The sequence below is a fragment of the Limulus polyphemus genome, unplaced genomic scaffold (genome assembly GCF_000517525.1).
Source record: "Limulus polyphemus unplaced genomic scaffold, Limulus_polyphemus-2.1.2 Scaffold73, whole genome shotgun sequence".
Classification (NCBI taxonomy): domain Eukaryota; kingdom Metazoa; phylum Arthropoda; class Merostomata; order Xiphosura; family Limulidae; genus Limulus; species Limulus polyphemus.
The window spans coordinates 375,658-391,284 of record NW_013665683.1 but is presented as its reverse complement, the minus strand read 5'-3'; the positions used below and the strand labels follow the sequence as shown (position 1 = coordinate 391,284).

The following is a 15,627-nucleotide window of genomic DNA, read 5'->3' as shown; positions in this document are numbered from 1 at the left end:
TGAATTTAAAAGTTATAGAATAAAAATAATAACAAGCTCAAAGTGGTTACAAGGTCAGTCCCAGGGACCGAGCCTGTGCTGAATGAGTTAAGTAGGGGGGAATTATCCTGTTATATTTTTTCTTCATATAATAGCCTTTAACCTTATCAATTGCTTTGCTATGAACTATTAACAAGTATTTCTTATAACCATAATTTGTAATATAATTAGTTAATTAAAAACTAAAACCCAGATTAACATGACTTTATTCGAAAGAACACAAATTCTCTGCCTTACCGGGTCCGAAGATAATATTCCAACCAACTGCTGTGCAGTTTGAGAGTTCAGACACAGTAAATTCAATATTTGAGTCACAGCAAGAGCATGTTCTGTTAGAAAAGTGTTGAATGTCAAGTACCTGAAAAAGCCAATACCACATCACACCTTATAACTTATGTATACTTTTAATGAATGTAAGTAATTGTTCAAAGGTCATATAGGTAATTATATAATTTTTGGTACAATATGACTGCTCATAGAAAAAGTGCAGCACAAAAAAATTATATTCAAGCAGATGAAAATCAATTGAAACAGTTTATTTTTAGATTTAAAATTCATACATGCTTTTATGTTGTGATTTGAGCAGGTACTTGTAGTAAATTAGCAATGTTACTCTATAAAACTTCTGAAGATTTAAAATAAGAGGTGAAGGAAATATTAAATACTTTTAAAGTGATTGTATTACAAAGACTATTTACATAACATGAGGCAAACTACATAAAGTTGAATTTGAATATTTCCATAAGAAAAGAATATACACAAAAAACCCTTAAAAGTTGAGGTTTTTAATGTAATGTAAAAATTTTTAGAAATAGAGTAACAAGTTTTATGCATATAAGTGTAAATATTTCAGTTAGATACTACTTAAAGTACTGTACAACTGATCTGGACATACTTATACAGTGACCAAAGGTCAGATATTTTTCCTTACTTTGTGATGATAATGAGATGATCTGCTTGTCCAGAACGGGGATTAATTCCCATTAAAAGTCTGTCCAGTCCAGTTACCATAAGTCCACTTCCACTTTCTCTAATGAGGTACATGAAGCCTTCTTGCTTCATCAATCCAATCTCCAGCAGTTTCAAACACAACAAAGTACTTTCTTCAAGGTACTTCTGACCTAGAAAAATACCTCTTACATTAAATATTGAAATCCTGCTCATAATAAACATCAGAAAATGTTGTAGGTTTGCTAGTCTATTCTAAATAAAAAATAGACCATAACATAAAATGGTGTTTTATAGGCTCATTGTTTGGAAAAATACAGGTTTTTCTGCCAAATTTATGTGACAAACAACCAATTTTCCAACTTGAACCACTCAGAAAATCACAATATTACTGGAATCAAAATAGGTTTATCTTTTCCCAAAGAACATTTACTAATTTATCAGGTTAAAGTTTGTGTTTACCATTACAGTAAAGTCCAGTCTTTAACACATTTTTATGTAAACATAAAAATTCATAGATGTAGTTCAGGTTGGTTGAAAAAAATACAGGTTTTATAAGGAATTTTTACATATAAAAAAAAGAACAAATTTCAAAACCTATGTTTTAACAGGCTTTATAAGTTCACTAAGAGGCTTAATGTTCTTATCAGAATACGTAAAAACACGCAATTTGAAAAATATTAAATAAAAAAGTTGTTTTACCCCATACAGAACTTCAGAAAGTCAAGAACATTATATTCAAATAATTTTGAATATGCATATCACCAAGTCACATAATAACCACACCCAATAAAAAGTCATGAATGAACACCATGTACCAGAATAAGTTCTGCTATTTGATTGTTTGGAATTTTGTAAGTAGCATGATGCCACCATAAACTGATCACTTTTGGGATGAGTATGTGACAGCCCTTCCAATGCAAAATATTAAAAAACTCCAACCATATAGACATGTTCACATCAAAGGTTTTGAATTTCCAAAACTAGGATATTCCTTTCACTTAATGTTATTAGAACACAAAGGTATATAGATTTGGGCACCAGGACCATTCAGAAAGAGACCTGCAACAAGTTGTATCCTAGCCATAGTAAGTAAAGTGTGGCATTTTATACAGGTGATAATCCACAAACACAAAGATATTTGGCAAAAACCATCCACATTCCAAATAACAGTTATCAACATAATCAAAAAAGGATCTCAATCAGGAAAAGTGACACAAGTCATGTGTACAGAAGTTGCTTCCAAGACATATGCATTCATAACTCAAGCAGCTGGAAAATAAAAAAAAAATCATGCTATTCCCTACAAAAATATATCTATGGAATCTTGTGTGATCGGGCTCAAGGGAAAGCACCATTCTCGCACTCTACACAGATTCTGCAGGGATGAAGTAGTGTGCTTTGGACATGACAGGCTTACAACAAAGCATTTTTCAATAGAAACTACTCTGCCAGGTTATTCTCAAAATGCACATTTGTCAAATACAGCATGACTAGATATGGCAACATGGACTATAATGACATGGTGATACTCCAAAATTATTTTAATACAATGTACTTAACCTCCATATATATGCTGTATTTCATTTGCATTTACTAGCTAGAAATATAACTACCTTAAAATTTTTTGGGAAAATATGAAAATGTGGTCAACTGAAAACCAATTACTTTAATAATCTATACCAACATTTTTATTACAATAATGAAGTCATTAATTGCTTCTTTAGCAATAGTTTCATTACCTGTCAACACAAATAACTATTTATATTATGATTTAATTTCAACTAAGTAACAAAAACAAAACATTACAGCTGTAAATTTTATTCAAATCTTAAAACTGAATTCAAATTTAAAAAATAATATAATGTGAAAAAGCAGTAAGAATAAACTATTTTCTTCAAACAGAATTTTCAGTTTGCTTAACCAAGTATTCCGGGTATTACCCAAAGAAAATGTGCAACATCAAATTTCAAATTATTTGTGACATATCCCCAAAAATTTTCTCCAAAATAAAATCATAACTGAAAATGTTGAGATTTAAAAATTTTCTTTTGATGGAAATTTTGTTAACATTTATTTTGGATGAAATAATTAAAAAACAAATTTAAGCTCTAACCCTAATTGTCAATTTTTGTCCTCCAATTGGAATTTTTATTCAGATGCCAGAAAGCATTAAATAATCCCTCCTGCACAGCAAAAACTTGTCAATAGACAAACAAAGCCATAAATGTATATATTTTCAACAGAACTGTAGCTTCTCTTTAAAATAGTTCACAAATAGTAAATATTTGAAATTGGTGATGTCAGAAACTGCTAAATTCAGCTATCTGCATGTTTTTGTTATAATCTTCTTGCTTTTAAAGTTCTCAAAATTGTAAGTACATCATATGAAACTTGGGATTATTTTCTTCCTTGCAGTTTATTTGTTGTAGAATTTCCTTCCTTATTTAGGCAAACAAGAATTTAAATGTTATAATGCCCCAAGTCAACTAAATATGTGTATGTCAACAGCATGGAACTTTTTATTATTTTGTTAGGGCATTGTTATTTGTAAACCAAATAAATGTAATACATTAACTCGAGTCTCCCTCTTATTTGTATGCAATAACTTCAGTTTTTAAACAAGTCCGAGTCCAAGCCATCAATGAACCCTGAGATCATACTTTGCCATCAGTCAAAGGTAAGTTACAGTAAGTGACATAACATATTTTTGAACACTTACAATATCATAAATATGGTATTTATACAAGTGTTATGTATAAAATATTAAAATAAATCTTATTTATTTAGTTTTAGTACTTTAGATGATATTTTTATCACACCATTTCTTTCAAAAAAGTAGCATACCATGCAATATTAGTAGTTCTTAGATAATACATGTATGAACACTAGATATCAGTATAGCCTTTATACAACACATGTGTAACAGCATAGTAAAAGACATTGTATAGTGGTTTTGATTGTATCATAAGTCATCAATTAACCATAAAAATCAAATTCATGATTTAAAGTGTGTTACAGATATCATGGTATATATTTGAAATGTCTATGTTTTAGAGTTGGTGACATTAACCATATCTCAATGGTCTGATATATTTTACATGACCTTGTAACCATGGTGGTATACATACTATGACTATGAAAGTACTTAATGTATTTTCGTGAAATTTGAAATGCTTTCAGCAAACATTAAGCCTTTTGTAGACAAAAAAATCGGAATCTGTAATTAAGTATTTTTACTAAAACTTGGTGTAATTACATGGTGTCACACTGTTGACTGCTCAAAGTGCAAAGTGATTTTCACGTTAAGATTAAAAATACATTTTCATTTGAAAATTCTCAAATTTCATTTGCATAGTCCCTAAAACATGTTAATTAAGTATTAAATGTTTGTTTTCCTGAAAAAAAAAAACTTTTTATTTTATGTTATTTTTCTATACTATAACTCTTCAGCTAAACTAGTCACTGTGCTTTCTGTAAGAATAAATTTGAAGTTGAACGATGAAATAGACAATGCCCTGTACAGAAAGTAATGAAGTATAATACATCATTTGATAGATTAAACCTTTGGCTCTCCATTGGTTATAAATAATATAGTATAAAAGTTCAGAGAAAACTATTGGTAATTTGTGAAAGTGAAGATGTGACAGGTGAGCTTGGCAAGTGGGTCTGATTTTCTAGTTTACAGCTCTGTAAACAAATAAGATTGAAGGTTATAAAATTACGCTTTGCCTGAGTTACATTAAATTCCATACTACTCATAGAGGTTGTAAATAAATTAGAAAATAGGGAAAACCTAAAGAGCAAATGTCACAGTTCTCATACTAGGGTAGATTGAAGATTTTTTTAAATATTTCCTTATAAAATTAATAACTTAAAACTTAAATGACACTAAAATTTGATTTATTACTATGTTTTGATACCAAGCTTATTCATATATATATTGATAATAAAGCAGTTTAATTAAATTTTGAATGTAACTCTGTCAAAGGTTATGAAATGCTCACTTTGATCTAGCCGGTGCAAAAGAGTTAACGAGTTATTAATGCTTATTAATAAAAATAAAAACTTAGTGAAATACCATATACTGGCAAGTAAAAAGTTAATAAACTTATTTTAGTATCAATGATTTTCAAAGAATCCATACCTGTTATTGGTGAATATTGATCAAAGAGCCTGACTCCCTCATCTAAAATAAGCAGTATAATTTTAAGTAAGCCTCCATCCTGAAGAAGATGAGCCATCACAGCATACCCTGCCTGAACTGCAGAGGAGATGGAACCACCACCAGGCTGTTTACTAAGGAAGTCTTCCAGAGACATGTCATAATGTCTTAGAAACTGTTCTAGAATACGAAGGCACAAGGCTGCTACTTCCCACTGTAAAACACAAACAGGAAACATACAGACTTAATCTAATAAAAATCACCTTCAATTGGTATAACATCATATTGTAATGCACAGTTTATCTAAGAACTGTATTTGCAAAAATCATGAATTGCACCAACAACAATCACAGAAGCAGAATTAGCCACTTTTTGCATTAAAATTGGCATTCAACACAACCAGAAACAAAATTATAAAACATTACAAATAATAGTCAAGTTATTGTTTTATACACTGAAATACTTAAAACATATTTTGGCAAACATCAATGTTAAACCTAACATATTACTGCCAAACCAAAACCAAAAAAAATACTTTCCTTTTAAATTATAACAAACCAACTTTTCTGTTGTTGTAAAGTTAGAACTGAGATTTTTTTATATATGTTTAGAATCCATTAGAAGAAATGTTTTCCCATGACTACAATATAGAAAACCAAGGATGTAGTAGTTTGTTTTGTTCTATATTTAAAAATGGCAAGTAACTAATTTAGTCCCTTTTAAAAAACAATAAATGAAATTTAAAAATGATCCGTGTCTAACTTTTTATGGTAATGCTGCAATTTGTTTTCAGAAACATTAACATCCTCTGAGTAACTCGTATATATGTGCATATTAAGATTCTATGGTTGATGCTGCACAACAAAGAAACAGTGGATCAAATGGCAGTATCAAACAGTGAAAAAATGAGACACACTATATGCTTATTTGTTAATTTTGATTGTCATTTTGAATGTTGTAAAAATAAAATTATATTACAAGGATCCCTCCAAATTTTATATACTAGTAGAAACACCACCCTACAGGCAACTATTTGTGCTAGTAATTATTAATCAGAGTATTTATACCTCACTGAAAAAAATGTCTAAAAAAGTGAACATTTAAGAAAAAAAAAGGGATTTTTCTGGGAAGTACTGCACAGGAAAAGTGTTCAGATTGTGCTGATATAAATTGTAATGTTTTTTATATATTAAAAGTGGTATCCTTTATTGAAAAAATAAAAAGTTTTTAAGAACTCCATTTGTTTAGTAATATATTTACAAAGTACATCAATAAAGATATAATATGCACAGTCCTAGTGAAAGTCTGTGTTGTGAGGAGAGTACTCATAATCAAAGTTGTGTTTGGTTATAAAAAAATGGTTTTTGCACACACTAGTTATTTTTCTAATTGTCTGAACCTTGAATACCTTAAGTGTGAATTTTTTTATGGATTTTTACTCGTGGTGGCATTCAATAGATGGCGTCACATTGTATTTATTATTTCAGTCACACACAAACTACATCCATTATAGTAAGATGTATTTATTGCATGCTTTTGAACTCATTCAGGTTTTAAAATGTCTCTTGCCAAAAGAGCAGCCCATGAATGAGGTTTGTTTTGAATTTTGCATAAAACTACATGAGGGGTATCTGTGCTAGCCATCCCTAATTTAGCAGTGAAAGACTAGAGGAAAGGCAGCTACTCATCACCACCCACCGCTAACTTTTGGGCAACTCTTTTACCAACAAGTGGTGGGATTGCCCATCACATTATAATTTCCCCACTGCTGAAAGGGCAAGCATGTTTGGTGGGATGGGGATTTGAACCTGTGACCCTTAGATTGTGAGTCAAGTGCCCTAAACACCTGGCCGTGCCAGGCCACCCATGAATGAACTTAAGATCTTGCGAAAAATAGAATGTGGAGTTAGAGCAAAAAGTATAAATTTACAAATACGTACTTTAGAGAAACCTATTATGGAAAAAGTTGCACAACAAATAATTATTAAACAAAAATCAGCAAGTTAATATTCTTTGATCCATGAATTTATTTTTCTTAAATATACCTGAAATCTGTGTTAATTACACAGCTAACTAATGAGTGATTAAATGTATTCCAAACTAACTGTTAATATATCACTTATTCAAGAATCACAAGATTCATCCTACAGATTGCTCCAAGTGTTCATAATGACTTTACAGCCACCATGTATTTGAAACTTTGAAAAATTGTGCATTTTCACCATATTATAAACCTAAAGTGTAACAAGCTGGTAAGAATTATAAATATAAAAAAAATTATAATATTAAACCTTTTCTCCTTCATTCTTGTATGCCCTTGTGTGAAACCTCAAGAAGACGCAATCACGAACAAACTCCAAATATGGATTAAAGCTTGGACTACTAGCTCCTGATCCCTCTGACAAGATGCTACTGAAAAGTGAGTGAATCAAACCTAGTATTGCTCTAGTGATAGGAAACTCCTCATTCCTGGCTTCTACTTCTTCTAAATCCATCTGTTAGCAATTATAATGTGAAAATCAAGTTCACGAGTTTTCAATTCTGATTTATTTTTTAAACAAACATAAAAAAAAAATTTTTACTCATACACTTGAATGAACTATTAAAGAATATTGAAAACTATTGATTTAAATTACACAAAAGAAGAAATCCTGAATATCTAAAAATCAGTTTCTCATTTGATAGCTAGTAGTTATTTTTATTGTAAGTTAATATTTCTTTTAAATACAAAGTTTTATTCAACTAGCAAACTCATCAATAAGCACTAGGTGAAGCCAACTAATTAATAGCTAACAGTCATGTACCACTAATGACACAATTTTCATTTAGAAAATAAACTTTGAAAACGAAAACTGAATAAATAACCTGAGAAACAGAAAATTACAAAACAAAAAATTGATCATTTTGTAAAATACAGATATTAGTTTGAAATGTATTTTTCACACAAGCATAAATATGTTCTACAATAACTTTTTTTCAATTAATGCTATGTGTGTAGCTTTGGTGCATTGCATCAAACTCCATTTCTGTGAAGCTATACATAGCAATGTTCACTATAATTTTAAATTTACTACTAAATGTCTTTTCGTGAAATTTGGTAAGCATTTAGTAAATTTTAACAATATGTCATACACAAAATATCATAATTATTAAAAAGTATTTCTACTAAAGATTTATCTGCAAATTTATTGATCCATTCTGGCTTAGACTCTTTGACTAGTCTGAAGGCAAGGTGATTTTCTTTTTCAGCATAAAAATACTTTTTTGTCTTATGGTTTTCATATTTCACTCACATAACTTTAGAATCTCTTATATGAACAAGATAAATAAAATTGGGAATTTAAAAACCTGCAAATATGGATCGTAAAAAAAGTAAGGAAACAAGGCTGGACATATTGTAGACACTATTTACTCAAACTACAAACCCCTATTTTTGCTCCATGCTGTTATCAAGAATTACATTTGGTGGAGTCAAAATAGAGATTTGTAGTTTGAGTAAATAATGTCTACAAGATCTCCAGCTTTGTTTCCTTAAATTTTTTATGATCCATATTTGCAGGTTTTTAAATTCCCAATTTTTTATTTATCTTGTTTGCTGGCTTTTTTATGCTCAACGAAAGGCAAAGGATTACTTAGTATGATAGCTAACCTTATACATTGTTATGATAATAAACATAGCTAGTAGCTGGCTGATAGAGCTTTTACTTCATACATAATATAGGGGTTGGCCCCCTAAAAACACAGATTATACAGTGTACAAAGCATTCAGTATCTACATGTTACAGTATTCTAATATTCATCTATTATTTTCCGGTAATTCCTGTTTCAACCTGTATGTAAGCTTTTTAAAGGAGCACCAATTATTTGTAAGAAAGCTAATTTAAAGGGGTAATGATAGCATCATTTAAACTAGAATTATGATATTTTTTAGCTTATGTAAAATATAGAAGAAACAAATCGACTTTTCAATACCTCCACGACCTTCGCAGTATCTTATTTAGTATTTTACAAAAATATTTGGGTGCAATATACTAAGCCATTTTTGTTGTAGGCTGGTAAGAGAATAATAATAATAAGATTTACAAACTAGCTATTTTGAGCAGATTTTCTTTTCCTTGTAAGTCTAACATATGTGCTTTTTGTGTACATTTTTATATGTGCACAGCCTTAGCAGTCAATAGTAAAGATTTGAAAGTGTTGTTTGAAATAAATCTTTACTGTTGAAGGTGCTTTTTGCCCAAACATTCTATTAGGGTTTTGTACAATTCCTTGTGATCCCTCTTACAAACCACTATAGTGGTTCATGATATTAAGCTTTTTCTGTAAAAACTTTATACTTTATCTCTTATTTTGCCAACCCTAATTGTATTGAAGTCATCTGTAGCAAAAATTTGAAATAAAATCAAAAGTACATTTTTTTTTTTCTAGAATGACAGCAGATTGTACAATTATCTTGAGGACTGTAACAGTTTACATATCTTCTCATTTGATTTTATTGTTTCACTGCAGTTTCTAACTAATGTCACAAAGCAATAAATCACCCAGCAATAGCTTAATGCAAATTACAGTAAATAAAATACTGAATCACATCATGGATGACAGCTCTTGCATATTCCTTGCAAGTATATTTTTTTCTTTAATTATTGTTTTTCCTTTTAAGTCTTCTTATCTAATATAGTAAGTTTCTAATTTTTACATTTTACTTTCATGCAATTTAGAACCCAAAAAATATTATCACACACAAGAAAAATAGAATGTTCTAAAACTCCTACAATTTAACTGGCTTTCTAAGCAATAAATGGGTTAAACAAATTCCATTACCTAATCAATGTGATCTCAGCAATAGCAATCAATGAAACTGAAAACGAATAATCAAAAAACTTTGGTGAGAAAAAGTTAGCCTTATAGAAAATTCATTAAATTAGAGCCTTCTCTTTCTGTTGGTTATAAGTAATTCAACATCAATTGTGAAAGAGAATTATTGATGTTCTTTGAAAGACAGGATATCATAATAGGAAGGCATGACATGTGGGTTAGACTTTCTTATTAATATCACAGTAAAGCCATACAAATAAAGGTTAAAGATTTTTGATAATAAGTTCAGACAGTTTATATTGATTTACATATATATATATAAACAGATACAAAAAATACTCCTATCTCACCTGTATTCCCATTGGATGGTAACCTGTAACTGATCTCACAGGGATAAGCTAGCAATGGAAAGAATATTGTATGAAATACATGTAATGAAGATACAAATTTTGGTTAGTAAACAATATAATACAAGCACTAGTTCTCAAGAATAGTGAGGAAGTATGCCTAAGATAAAAAAAATATTCAAATGAAACAACACATTTAGTAACAAACACAAGCTTAATAAAACCATCTTGACAATTTTCAAAACTTCATCTTTTTCAAACAAGTCCAAGTACTACACTAAAAATTTCAAGGCTAATATACCCCACTGAAGCTTGAAAGAATAAAAATTCATTAAAATAACTGGAATGGTAATTATTACAATATCTTTTTTAATTATGTTACATTTTCCTAGTTTAAGAGCGGTTAAAATACTTATTAAAAAAAGTACAAGGTTTTCAATATATAGAAATTTTATTACTGATTGAAAAATATACATGTGATAAGATTAAAAATATTAGGCTTAAGTTTTTCCTTGGAATTGTTCAATGATTATTTCAGGAACAGCTGATAGGTAAGTGCATTCACACCTGTTACAAAGTTAAAAACAGTTAATTCATTTGGCTTTTACCAAACAATAAATCTAATTTGACAATTAAATTTCATAGTTTTCTCAAAATATTTCTGAAATCAATTAGTTTAAATTTTTTTTTTTATGATCTCCTATTATTATCAAGATTATTTCAACCTGTATAACTTTAAAAAACAGATTTCTTACTTCCCACCTACAATTTATTTGAAGATGACTTCTTTTAAGATTTGTATAATTAAAACTTGAGATAATAGCCTTAACAATATTACCAAGAACAACCATATTATTAGTATTTTCTAATTTTCATAAAGATTTGACACTTTCTTTTTATATTTTAAAGTTTTTTCATGGCTATTGCAGCTCACAGAGACTATCAATGATCAATGGCCAGTATAACAAGCTTCATGTTATCACTATGTATATAGTTATAAAAATTCCAATTATAAAATATTCTGAAAAATAAAATTTTTTATGGCACACAACTAAAGAATGGAATCACCTGAGAAACTTCCATGTGGTGCCATATGGTTGCTGCTACATCAACAGTCCGAGCAAAAGCAGACAATGTTTTCAACAAGACAGCTTTCAACTCTGGAGGTACACTACAGCTTACTAAACCCAAAAATACCACCACAGGCACAAACTGTGGGTTTTCTGCTATAGCAATCCTTGCTGTCTCATCCTGTATCAACATGTTACAGTAAAAACACAACAGTAAAACAGACAACAAAATCTGAGGCATAAGGAAAATCACACACACACACATATATATATATAACAAAAAGTTTATTATCTCTATTCTAGCTTGCATTGACAGAAATACATTTATAATCTGTAAACTAAAGTACAGCTAGTTAAACGAAAATCTATAAGAAGTTCTCAGACAGGCCATTTTAAAAATACGAAGTCTTAAATCAAGCCATGCAGTATACATGATTGTATATTTAAGCACCAAAGTTCAAAATCAGTCATTGGCTGAAATATTTAATCAAATCATGAGCAAAATTGGACATTTTCACATGTTTAGACAATAATTTAATCAAAATTTTGGATACTGACTAATTGCCAGGTTATGGTTCTAACAGATATGAACTTTGGGCTATTATAACAGGGTCTAAAAACAAAAACAAAATGTAATTGATTTAGTCTCTTTGAACACAAATTGCAATAACATAAACCAAAATTTGTGATAGTTAGAGCAAATTGTCTGCTTTTTATAGTTATTATTTTATGTTCTTTGGTGCATTATTTAATTAAATAAAAATTATTTTGTGCATTACTACAATTAGTATAAAAAAGTTGGGTTAAGTGTCATCAACAGATGACAGCAATAAAAAAAAGAAGACATGGGTAAGAACTTTATTTCTTGTTTTTCATGTTTATTCTTTATTTCTTATTATAAAAGTGACTAAAATGTAAAAATAGGAACATCTTTAAGTTAGTTTAGGTAATATAAATAATAATATAATAAAAATGTTTTACTAGGCACACAAGCAAGCAACTCAAAGTAGCTCATGGGGTAATGTCATTGCTAGCATAACCTGAGCTGCACATTCCCCAAGTAATTTATAACTTATAATGGCATGAAAAGTAGTTAGACACAGTTCAAAAGCAATAAAAGGACAATAAAACAATAAAATTTAATTATAAATGGATGTTTACTGTTACTAGCTTAAAGTTACTTAGGTTGAACAAATGTAGTTCATGTTACATTTGAAGTCATTCTAGAAAGAAAAAGAGGGTAATTTTTGAGATAAAGAAAAGAATTATTTTTAATCTTAACATGAAAAATCCCTTTGCACAAAGACTATCCAAAACAAATACTCGATATATTCATGGACAAATATTATTTTTTAGTTTATTAAAAATACTTCAGTAAAATATATGATTTTTCGTATGTGTAAGACTTAAAATGTTTATTGAAAGACTTTCAAATTTTGTGAAGATATACACACTATATTAAAAGTAAGCAGTATCAAATCTATAGAGACTTTGAAAGAGTATAAAGAGGTCATGTGGTCAGTCAAATTGACTGAGCTCATATTGAGAGAGTTAAACATGGTACCAGTAGTAAAAGGGTTAATGTTACATTTAACAACTGAATGTCTAACAATAAAACTGTCAAGTAAATTATCTATATTTCCACACTGTATTTCCTTGAACTAAATTCTAAAAAAACATGTTTGGTTTTTCATTTGTCTATTGCACAGTTTGATTTTTTAAAATTTCATTTGTGTCAATTATAAGCATTATTACAATAATTTTCACACTAACAAGTACATCTCAACTACCTGAAAAACAACTTTTTCCATTAGACTCAGCACAGCTATAAGCCCATCAACTTCCTGTGGTGTAATCCCACGTGTGATTGGGCGCTGGCGATACAGGTGTTGGGTGTCAGAGGTCATAGGTGCATCTTGACGAAGATTTGTGTAGTAGCGGTGTATAGAATCAAAAAAGTGGTCCCATGACACAATGCTGCATTGTGTACCTTTAAATAAAAAATTAAAAACTAGCATCAGGATCTTAAACTTCCTTTTTTAATATACATTTTTTAATTTAATAAAGAATAATATAAAAAGCATTTGTAAACTAATACAAAAAATATAATATGGAAGTAAAGTTAGGTTTATTGAAGTGAACTAGAAATAAGAATTCCTTCATCACACTGACTCATATTTCAGTTGTTATCTTTTAAATTGAATTCAAATCAACACCTTATGCACCATTCTTTGGTAGAAAACAAAAACCTTACCAGCATTTCGTCCATTCATTTTCAGCAGATTAAAACAATGATGTGCACAAGTAGGAGACCCCGAGAGACTTGTTAGCATCTTCATATACGGAACAAAGAGAGAAGCAGGTAACAGATCACCTGCCAGCCGCACAAATTTATACAGTGAAACCTAGATTGGTCATGATATAAATGTCAGTATAATCACATCTACACAAAATATGTCCTTATAAAATAGTATTTTATAGCTGTAAATTTTATTACAGGTTACATTCAGCCCAGTTTAAAATGTTCGTGATCTAAAGATATTATTAAAAATAAAATATGTGGATTAACCTTATATTACTGTTGGGGTCAATACAGACCTCATTACATTTTCAAATACTTTTTAAACTGTTTATGCACACAGTTTCTTGTGGGTACAAGGTCCCTAATTATACACATTACTCACAAAACTACCACCAACATTGCAGTTCATCCCACTAATAACCACTGGGATTCACTATGCATTTTACAGAAAAAATGAGAGACAATATTTTGATCAGTTCTTCACACCAGTTGTTGAAACTGGAAAAATCACAAAATGCTCAATAACATGAAATATGCGTATCACACTGGTAGCAAACATTAATAATTTGAAGGTTCACTAATCAGCTTATTTTGCAATTTATTAGAAAAAATTGTTTTCAACTTGGTTAGATAATACTACATCTTTGTGTTTCAACATGTTTTCATATCACAAACCATGAATAACTGTGACAGTACATACCTGTCGTTGTATTGGTCTATATGTAAAGGTATCAGCAGTATTGTCTGGACACCAGTATTCAGAAATCAACTCCAAACCTAATGGATCTTTACTATATAATTCTGCAATCTAAAAACAACAACAAAAAATAACATTACACGTCTTTTGAATTATTTCATTTTCCAGATACACTTGAATGATATACAATGTCATAAGCATGTAACTATTATAGATTCACTAGTTTCATCCTTGGCATGTCACAAATAATAGCATATGAACAGCATTTGTGTCAGGTTATTTCTTTCTTATTTTTTAAGTTTTATTATACTACTCAAGTTTTATTATTTAATAACAGCTTACAAATTCAAATAAGTTCATTTATAAGTAATAGCAGCAATATAAAATAAACATTTTCACAAAAACATTTGGTGTGAATAGTTATTTCAAAAAGTCCCAAAACTAATATTGCCCAGTTATGTAATGAAAGTGTCCTATTAGTTTGTTTGCTTATGGCAAAGTTATCTGCCACTGTCTCTAATTTCATACTGTCATCCACAGGGAAGGCAACTGACCAACAGCACCTATTACCAATCATTGGGCCACTCTTTACCAAAGAATAGTAAGACTGACTCATACATTATAACTGCTGTAAGACTGAAAGGGTAGGCATGTTTGATATAAAGTTTCAACTCCGCAAGGCACAGGTTAAAAATCAAATATCCTAATCACCAGGCAATGTCCTAACAATAAGATTTAATTGTGTATTAAAATACCAGTTCCAGTAGCTGTTCAAAGTGACGAGGAAGATTAACTGGTGATTCTAGGCCTTCTTGCACATGAGCTGCAATAATTCTTGCTGTTTCATCACCTCGGTTACGCAGCTCCTTCACCTACATCCAAAAATAATCATCTTCAACGAAAATCTCAGTATGAAAACTCCACATAGTAGCAATTATATCAAAAAACATACATTCTAGAATTCAAACTTATCTGACTTACAAGTTTCCAGCTCAATGAAATTTCATTAGACTTAATTTCCATAGGCCATTGTCCTTCCCACCATAAGTACAATAATATAGATAATATGATATTTAAATTGTGATTTGTCACTTAATATCTAACTTACTAAGTTTTAAAAGGATTTTCATCAAAGCATTAGGAAATTTGTACATATTATCAAACTTTTTACAACACAAGCAGTATAAAAATAAAAAATGAAGTATTTATTACAGAAAAGGACTTATGAATCTAAAAGCTACACA

The 15,627-nt window shown here is 29.7% G+C and overlaps 1 protein-coding gene across 1 annotated transcript in view; it reads right to left on the bottom strand.

Moving 5' to 3' along the window:
- Positions 1 to 15,627, bottom strand: part of LOC106466406 (nuclear pore complex protein Nup205-like) — an 86,295-nt gene that overhangs the window by 48,385 nt on the left and 22,283 nt on the right. Inside the window, 10 exon segments of the mRNA XM_013926697.2 lie at positions 277 to 397; positions 971 to 1,160; positions 5,135 to 5,366; positions 7,444 to 7,647; positions 10,318 to 10,365; positions 11,383 to 11,565; positions 13,175 to 13,374; positions 13,639 to 13,789; positions 14,387 to 14,494; positions 15,139 to 15,255. Of these exon segments, the coding sequence (XP_013782151.1) occupies positions 277 to 397; positions 971 to 1,160; positions 5,135 to 5,366; positions 7,444 to 7,647; positions 10,318 to 10,365; positions 11,383 to 11,565; positions 13,175 to 13,374; positions 13,639 to 13,789; positions 14,387 to 14,494; positions 15,139 to 15,255 (1,554 nt within the window).